We start from the raw sequence: 10,000 nt of genomic DNA, 5'->3' as shown, positions 1-10,000 counted from the left end.
ATATTATATATATATGTATGTGTCTGTGTATATATATATATATATACATATAGACACACACACATGCATATATATATGTACCCAGAACTATAAGAGACAGAGAAGGGTTAGTGTGTGAGTGTAGTGTAGTGGGTGTGGGGATCAGGTAGTGGATCCTCAAGAAGTTACAAACCCTCTATCTATCTTTGATAATGTCTGTACAAAGAAGTGACTGGCACCGCACACACGCATTTGAGGGGGTGTCGAGAGGAAAGACCTATATTTACTTTTGGATGTCAAGAATGTTGAGAGCGTGTATGTGTATGTATATATATATTGTGTATTGTATGTGCGTTTATGTATTGTGCATTGTATGTGTGTGTGTCCTAATTTACCTATGCTTGCATTCTCTGAACGACCCTCTATGCTAGAAATAACAGTTGTATTCCCTCTCACTGTCGTCATAAAAAAAAAAGGACAGCGGATAGATAATTTTGTTGTTATTGTTGTTGTAGTCTTGGTATCTCTGACAAACAGACGGTGTGGTCACGGACGGAACAAGATTTGATTCCTCAAAGGTCTGTCAGCGCTATCAGATACTAACTTTTTTAAAGCTAAACAACTAGACGAGACGGTAGGGCCATCGTTGGATTGGCTTGTGATCAATGGTCTGTCAGCCCTATCGGGACTGACCTGGTGCTAAATAACAACTAAGTAGGTGGGTAGATGTCACGGTGGGATTGGCTTATGACGAAGGGTCTGCCTGCTCTACCACGACTTCTGTCAAATCTCTCTGATGGTAAAAAGTTTGAATCAAAAACATCGTTGATTGAGTTAACTAATGAGTTTTAGTTAATTAAAACGACACGAGGATGATAACAATGGTTCGACGAAGGCAATCAGAAACTAATTAAGTCTGAAAGGGAACAAGTTTGACAATAAAAATCCTCTTAACTTTATAACTATCCATTAATCGTGTTTGTCCTATTCTTCGTCGGTCATTAAACATGAATGACAAGTTGCATTCACAGCACATGGCCTCCACTCCGTAAGTGTTGTGGTGATTGCTTTAGCTACGGGGACAGGACTGACTGAACAGGACATATCACCGAAGGCGTTCCATCAACGACCATCCAGTTTGTTTTATTATTTTAAAAAAAATAACTCAATAGTTGGATGCGATTTGAAAGAAACGTGGCTGTTGTTTCTAGCAGGGTGAACAACCACCCACAGGCTCCTTCGCAGACTCGTACGTACATGGGTGTTGTAGTTGTTGATTAGCCCTAGGTCAGTCCTGACGAAGTAGACTTATGATCAGAGACGCCTTCACCGTGACCATCCAGTCCTCTGTGCAGATGCACTCCAGTACAGCAGTTGTAGTAGTACCACGTTACGCAACATCCGTTGTTTCGTAAAGTGATACAATGTGACTTAAAAGTGAGTTTGGCTGCTATTTCTAGCACTTCAAGCAACCACATAGACGCTTTAACGTTGGCCTATATATATATATACATATATATATATATATATATAATATATATACACTCCATATTATACACTCGCGACAGGGCTATATACACGCATAGTCCCGTCCCACCCCCTTTGTATAGACCTATCTTTTTCCTTTACTTTTTGGTTCATTCATATATCTAAACATACACATACCCCATCCCATATATACATATATATATATATATATATATATATATATACACTCGCGACAGGGCTATATACACGCATAGTCCCATCCCACCCCCTTTGTATAGACCTATCTTTTTCCTTTACTTTTTGGTTCATTCATATATCTAAACATACACATACCCCATCCCATATATATATATACATATATATATACATACACGACACAGGCGGTGTGTATGTACGTGTGAATTAAGTCGACAATCTTACAACTGCTTACATAGACAGAACGGTAGGCCTATACACACACACACGTGTTTCTCGTGTGTGACATTAACTTTGACATTCTTCCTAATATACACGGGAAATCTCGGCTTTTCATAAAAAAAAAACTTGCTATATATAAACTTCATTAACTTCATTAGCATCTTCTTAATTAATTTCCGTTATTTCATAAATAAACACAACACAATGTAACGAGCGTGTCGGCTTCATAAATATACACTACTGTATGTGTGTGTGTATATAACAAACACAATGCGTTATACACATTGCTGTGTGTGTATAACAGATACTACATCAGTAAGTATATGACATATATACATGTCAGCTTCATATGCGTATAACGGGTGCGTATATACATTATACAGACCTGCCTATTTCATATACATATACATCAGTGTCTGCTTCATATATATATACCTCATACACACACACAAGTTATGGTGTGTGAACATGTATACGCACGTTGTAAGACTGTTATCAGATTGTAACAATATGATCATCTCTAGATTGTATTAGCAGATGTATACATACATGCGTATATATCCTATAGATGTATAAGTCACGTAAACCCAAATCTTCAACACAAGTCACGAAACACCATAAACACAATTCTTACGTAATGTTTCCAAAGACACACACAAGTAGGAAGGTGTACCGTGTGTGTGTGTGTGTGTGTGTACTTCAAGGGTCATTAGAAATGTACATGATATTGAAACTGTCACATCCGAGAATCGAAACCGGATCACCGATTCGAAACCCTGTGCTACGTTACAAAATAAAATGCAATAAAACGAAATGAGAAGAACCCCAAAAAAATCGGTTTACCTCTGTTTTGTGGCCAGCTGTTCGATATTTGGCATGTTGACAGAGACTGTCTGTCTGTCTCCGATGTGGGCCAGCCAGCACCGCCGCCACCAGCGATGCTCCACCGACTCCGCTGTTGTAGGTAAAAAAAAAAAAAATCTGGGAGGACGTGACAATCACTCTAGGTAAAACACATGTCACAAGAAAGTAAAAAAAAAAAAAAAGCCAAAATGCTTTCAAACAGGCTCTTTTCCCCCTCTACCCAACAAACAAGCAGCCCTTGTTTGGTTTGGGTAGAGGCTTCATCAGGTCAACGAATATTAGAACCATTTGTAATAAAATCCATTCTGGCCGGTTTGAGGAATTAGGCCCCGGGATATTTGGGATAAAGAAGGCGACTGCTTCTGCTGCTAGGATTTGTCTATTACTCTTTGACCATGTTCCTCCCCCTCGGCTGGCCTAGCCTCTCGCTGCTATTGTTAATCCGTTAATTGTTACTACGATGTCCGGTAGCGGTGCGGGGTAGCTCTGGTCTACCCCAATGTCCATCCTATAGAAATGGACATAGATAGCAATTCCTTTCAGTCTCCTTGAATCCGCCGTCAAGATAATATTCCAAGGGTTTGGTCGATTGTAATTTTTTAAAAAAACCTTTTTTTCTCTTTTACTTCCGACGTATTTTACTTCCTTCGTTAATTCCAAATTCGAAAAATAAATCTTCCTTTTTTTGTTTTTTTTTTGTTGTTACAAATTACCAAAAAAAAGGAACAAAGTTAATTAACAATTAAAGATAATTTCTTTCAGTTTTTTAATGTGCGTGTGTGTTTGTTTGTTTATATTTAACCGTTCAGTTTCCCATCGCTTTAGTAGTAAGTCAGTTGTGTTTTGCTTTAGTGGTGCTGCTGCCTTTTTACACGGCTTTTGGGGGTTTGAAAGGATGAGAAGAAGAAGAAGTAGGAAGAGAGAAGGACGGGTTCAGCCAGTTTAATATTCCAATGTGAAACGAGAAACAGCAGCAGGAGCAGCAGTCGGTGCCGCCGTCGCCGTCAGCATCTCATGAGGGGCTCCTTAACGAGAGAAGGGTGGCGGGGTAGCAGCAGGCAGGTTTGGTCAGAAGAGGCGGAGATGGAGAAGAGGGAAAATGTAGTAAAACTGCGCGCGTGAGCGAGAGAGATAGAGGAGATAAGAGAAGTGGCGAGGATGTAATAAGTGTGTGAGTGTGATTTCACTTGGCGTGGATTTTGAATATAACAATGGCAAAATAAGATGAGCGTTTGTGTGATGAAGGAGAAAGAACAATAGAGGGAGAGAGAGAGAGAGAGAGACGGCGTGAGGGAGAGAGAGAGAGAGAGAGATATAAGAGGGAGAGAGAGAGAGACGGCGTGAAGGAGAGAGAGAGAGAGACGGCGTGACAGAGAGATAGATAAGAGGGAGAGAGAGAGACGGCGTGACAGAGATAGATAAGAGGGAAGAGAGAGAGACGACGTGACAGAGAGAGAGAGACGGCGTAACAGAGAGATAGATAAGGGAGAGAGAGAGACGGCGTGACAGAGAGATAGATAAGAGGGAGGGAGAGAGAGAGAGAGACGGCGTGACAGAGAGATAGATAAGAGGGAGAGAGAGAGAGACGGCGTGACAGAGAGATAGATAAGAGGGAGGGAGAGAGAGAGAGACGGCGTGACAGAGAGATAGATAAGAGGGAGAGAGAGAGAGACGGCGTGACAGAGAGATAGATAAGAGGGAGAGAGAGAGAGAGAGACGGCGTGACAGAGAGATAGATAAGAGGAGGGAGAGAGAGAGAGAGACGGCGTGACAGAGAGATAGATAAGAGAGAGAGAGAGAGACGGCGTGACAGAGAGATAGATAAGAGGGAGAGAGAGAGAGACGGCGTGACAGAGAGATAGATAAGAGGGAGAGAGAGAGAGACGGCGTGACAGAGAGATAGATAAGAGGGAGAGAGAGAGAGACGGCGTGACAGAGAGATAGATAAGAGGGAGAGAGAGACGGCGTGACAGATAGATAAGAGGGAGAGAGAGAGAGAGAGACGGCGTGACAGAGAGATAGATAAGAGAGAGAGAGAGAGACGGCGTGACAGAGAGATAGATAAGAGGGAGAGAGAGAGACGGCGTGACAGAGAGATAGATAAGAGGGGAGAGAGAGAGAGAGGCGGCGTGACAGAGAGATAGATAAGAGGGAGAGAGAGAGACGGCGTGACAGAGAGATAGATAAGAGGGAGAGAGAGAGACGGTGTGACAGAGAGATAGATAAGAGGGAGAGAGAGAGAGAGACGCGTGACAGAAAGATAGATATAGGGAGAGAGAGAGAGACGGCGTGACAGAGAGATAGATAAGAGGAGAGAGACGGCCGTGACAGAGAGATATAAATAGGAGAGAGAGAGAGAGAGACGGCGTGACAGAGAGATAGATAAGAGGGAGAGAGAGAGAGAGAGAGACGGCGTGACAGAGAGATAGATAAGAGGATAGAGAGGGAGAGAGAGACGGGGCGTGACAGAGAGATAGATAAGAGGGAGAGAGAGAGAGGAGAGACGGGCGTGACAGAGAGATAGATAAGAGGGAGAGAGAGAGAGAGACGACGGCGTGACAGAGAGATAGAATAAGAAAGGGAGAGAGAGAGAGAGACGGCGTGACAGAGAGATTATAAGAGGGAGAGAGAGAGACTACGGCGTAACAGAGAGATAGATAAGAGGGAGAGAGGAGAGAGACGGCGTGACAGAGAGATAGATAAGAGGGAGAGAGAGAGAGAGAGACGAGCGTGACAGAGAGATAAGATCGAGGGAGAGAGAGAGAACGGCGTGACAGAGAGATAGATAAGAGGGAGAGAGAGACGGCGTGACAGAGAGATAGATAAGAAGGAGAGAGAGAGAGAGACGGCGTGACAGAGAGATAGATAATAGGGGGAGAGGGAGAGAAACGTGACGGACGATAGACAGGGCGTGACAGAGAGGATGATAAGAGGGTGAGAGAGAGAGAGAGGGCGGCATGACAGAGAGATAGATAAGAGGGAGAGAGAGAGACGGCCGTGACAGAGAGATAGATAAGAGGGAGAGAGAGAGAGACGCGTGTGACAGAGAGATAGATAAGAGGGAGAGAGAGAGAGAGAACGGCGTGACAGAGAGATAGATAAGAGGGAGAGGGAGAGAGAGACGGCGTGACAGAGAGATAGATAAGAGGGAGAGAGAGAGAGAGAGAGACGGCGTGACCGGAGATGAGATAGATAAGAGGGGAGAGAGAGAGAGAGAGAGACGGCGTGTGACAGAAGAGATAGATAAGAAGGGAGAGAGAGAGAGAGACGGGCGTGACAGAGAGATAGATAAGAGGGAGGAGGGAGAACGGCATGACAGAGAGATAGATAAGAGGGAGAGAGAGAGACGGCGTGAACAAGAGAGTAGATAAGAGTATGGGAAGAGGGGAGAAGAGAGAGAGACTGCGTGACAGAGAGATAGATAAGAGGGGAGAGAGAGAGAGAGAGACTGCGTGACAAGAGAGATAGATAAGAGGGAGAGAGAGAGGGAGACGGCGTGACAGAGAGATAGATAAAGGGAGAGAGAGAGGAGACGGGCGTGACAGAGAGATAGATAGATAAAGAGGGAGAGAGGGAGAGACGACGGTGCGTGACAGAGATAGATAGTAAGAGGGAGAGAGATAGGAGAGACGGCATGACAGAGATATAGATAAGAGGGAGAGAGAGAGAAGAGAGAACTAGGCTTGACAGAGTAGAGAGGAGATAGATAAGAGGGAGAGAGAGAGAGGATGGCGTGACAGAGAGATAGATAAGAGGGAGAGAGAGAGAGAAATGATGTGATGGAGGTGGAATGGAAAGAAGAAATTGTCCCAGGACCAGGAGAGTTACAACAACTTTATTGTGTGGGTAAGATTCAGCTGTCACCATCCCACCCGGTTCTGGGTGGAAAGGCAGAAAAGTCTGCAGGAACAGCAGCTATGGCTCTTGTTATCCTTCTCAGACCTTACCCGCCCCCTCTTCTTTCCCCTCCCCCCATTCTCCTCCCTATTCTCTCTGCCTATCTGTCTCCGTCTCTATCCAAAACTCTCTCTCTCTCTCTTCATCTCTCTCTCTCTCTTCATCTCTCTCTCTCTCTTCATCTCTCTCTATCTCTTCATCTCTCTCTCTCTATCCATAACTCTCTCTCTCTCTCTCTCTCTCTCTTCATCTCTCTCTCTCTATCCATAACTCCTCTCTCTCTCCTATCCATAACTCTCTCTCTCTCTCTATCCATAACTCTCTCTCTCTCTCTCTCTCTCTATCCATAACTCTCTCTCTCTCTTCATCTCACTCTCTCTCTGTCCATAACTCTCTCTCTCTCTCTCTTCATCTCTCTCTCATATATAAACCAGACAAGGAGGCGGAGATGGATGGAAGCCTGTGTCCAAATGCTTTCCTCCTTTCCTTACAGTAATGCTAACCAGACGATCGCTCATACCAAACAGGTTGTTGTCGAACTAAGAGAAGAGAAGAGAAGAGAGACACACAACACACAAAGTCATTTGAATGAATGATAACATTTAATGATGTTAGGAGAAGAAGAGAGAGGCAGAGTGGGGCGGGGGGGATCACAGTCTGGAGTTTGGTAGTGGCGGTGGGGTGGGGGAGAATCTATCCGTGCAACGTTTATCATAGTGTTCCCTACTTTCACAGGGTGATGAAGATGGTGGAAATAATAGAGGGACCTGGCCTATAAAATAACTGTTTTGTAGGATTTATTTTTGACTCCTCTCTGTTACAGGTTCAAATTCCACAAAGGGGTTGCTTATATCCGTTTAACCATCTGTTAGTCATCACTTTAAAACAAAATCAGTCTTCTTCTTGTTCTTGTTCTTGTTCTTCTTCCAATTTCACACTAAGTTGATGCAAACAGTTTTAGAATTTACAAATTTAATGAAGTACAAGTGGATATTTCATGGTTTTAAATGTTTAGCCTTAAAAAGAATGACTTTTAAACCACACCCCCACAAAATAACGACCCCCCCCACCCAAAAAAAAAAAAATTCCATCCCCTAAAACCCAAACTGATATACCCCTTATTAACTAATTAGAGTTACCCCCCTCCCCCCCCCAGTAAAACAGATGCAGCAGTATCAAATTTCTATGAAATCCTTTAAATGATCAAACATCACCCCCACCCGGTACCCAGAGTCGATAATGGAGCAGTGGGGTGGGTCAGCCAGTACATCAGCTTGGAAAGACAAACAGGGGTTGGGGGTGAACAACGAATCCCTCCCTACCCTCATAGGCCCCCTTGAATGTTTTGAATGACATCCCCCTGCTGGAACCTGAAAGCAGCCTGACCCCGGGTATATATTTTGCTTTGCGAAATTTCTCTTGGGGGTCCTGCCATACTGACCTTTTCACACCTGTTTTACTCAACTCTCCTATCTTCACACCTGTTCATGGGTCAATTCTTATGAGTCACTAATTGACCCCAATATCAATCATAATCAAATGAAGATGAATCCGGAAGAGTGTTTAATCCAAGAGCTAATTAAACCTTACATTATTACAAAATTACAGTCGTTATTCTGTCAACTTCCCATTTAATTCTGGTCTGTCCAGGTGCAAAACCAAAATATATTGCTAATGATGTTCTTTGTCAGACATTGTCAAGGCAGCCTTGAACCCAACCATGACCAGCAATTAAAAATATAACATCTGCATACTTTTTGATCCTTTAGACATGTCCTGTACTTCCTGTGTTGGTGAAAAGCCCTCTCCCTACACACCCCTGCAGTGATTGGGGAGTGAGACAACTGAGGGATGTCTTTTAGGTCACTGGGCAAACCAGTGTACTGGACTCTTTAGTATTTGTTTCTTGACAGCAAACCGCAGCATACATAGGATCAGAATTGGACCCTTTGACCTGTGAAGTTTCCGGATAAATCACTGCACAGGGCCCTGTAGTATTTATTGACAGCAACCCAGAGCATGCATTGACCAGAACTGGGACCCAAAACCTGTAAGGCCCCTGGTCAATTGCCTGGTGTTCCCTGGACCCTAGACCTGTAAGGCCCCTGGTCAACTGCCTGGTGTTCCCTGGACCCTAGGCCTGTAAGGCCCCTGGTCAATTGCCTAGTATTCCCTTGCCATAAGACAATGGTTTAGTGGTTAGAATGTTGGACTTGTGATTGTAAGATTGTGGTTTCAATTCCTGGACTGGGTGATGCAACATTGTACTCTTGAGCAAAGCACTTCATCTCACGTTGCTCCAGTCCACTCAGCTGGTAAAAAAATGAGTTATCCTACAAGGGACTGGTGTCCCATCCAGGTAGGGAATTTCTAAGCCATGGAAACCAGGAAACCAGCGCTTTTACCTTATTTTACCATACCTAAAGATGGCCCTGAGACAACCCCCAGTGCTGGCATCATGAACAATGTACCCAGTACACATATTAAAGTGGTTGCAAATGAACAGAGAAGACGTAAATTTGTGAGATCCCTTTCTGTTCTGTCTTGCCGAGGGTTTATCAACCTCGGTGCCGCAGTGAAACACACCCAGTACATTCTATAAAGTGGTTGGTAGTAAGAAGGGAATCCAGCCATTGAGACAAACCCAAACTGACACATACAAGTACCAGTCTAAAGGACCAGTGGCTCTCAAGAAAGAAATGATTTGGACTGTAATAATCAGGCCAGACAATGGAAAGTGGTCATATAACTATAATAATAATAATCTTTTCTACTGTAAACGCAAGAGCTGAAAATTTTGTGGGGAGGGGGATAGTCCATTACATCGACCCCAGTGTTTCACTGGTACTTATTTTATTAAACCTGAAATGATAAAAAGCAAAGTTTACCTGGGTGAAAATGCAAGAAATGCTGTTAAGCATTTATCACGCTGTGTGCTTAATGATTCTGTCAGCTTGCCTCCGTATATAATAATAATAATAATAAAATATAATAATAATATAATAATAATACAATAATAATAGATAATAATAATAATAATATAATAAATAATAATATAATATATAATAATAATAATAATATAATACAATAATAATAATAATAATAATCCTGTCTATTGTAGGCACAAAGCCTGAAAGTTCGGGAAAGAGGGATAGTCGATTGCATTGACCCCCAATGTGCAACTGGTATTTATTTTTCCAACCCCAAAAGGATGAAAGGCAAAATTGACTTTGGTGGAATTTAAACTCAGAACACAAAGCCAGGTGAAATGCTGCTCAGGCATTCTGCCTACTCAGAAAAATATTCTCTCTCACCCCAAAACAGGGTTCTTCCCAAACCATTAGAACCCTCGCCC

The 10,000-nt window shown here is 43.1% G+C and overlaps 1 protein-coding gene across 3 annotated transcripts in view; it reads right to left on the bottom strand.

Moving 5' to 3' along the window:
• Positions 1 to 10,000, bottom strand: part of LOC115224716 (rap1 GTPase-activating protein 1) — a 364,275-nt gene that overhangs the window by 200,812 nt on the left and 153,463 nt on the right. Inside the window, exon 1 of one of the 3 annotated variants that reach the window (XM_029795580.2) lies at positions 2,728 to 3,688. The exons of the other annotated variants lie outside the window; for them this stretch is intronic. Within the exon in view, the coding sequence (XP_029651440.1) occupies positions 2,728 to 2,762 (35 nt within the window). The 5' untranslated portion in view covers positions 2,763 to 3,688. Of the gene's footprint in view, positions 1 to 2,727; positions 3,689 to 10,000 lie in introns of those variants that run through there. 3 annotated transcript variants of the gene reach the window in all.

This window comes from Octopus sinensis, linkage group LG26 (assembly GCF_006345805.1).
Source record: "Octopus sinensis linkage group LG26, ASM634580v1, whole genome shotgun sequence".
In the NCBI taxonomy this organism is placed as follows: domain Eukaryota; kingdom Metazoa; phylum Mollusca; class Cephalopoda; order Octopoda; family Octopodidae; genus Octopus; species Octopus sinensis.
Note: the sequence above shows the minus strand (reverse complement) of the source record. Positions and strands in the feature narration are given on the sequence as shown.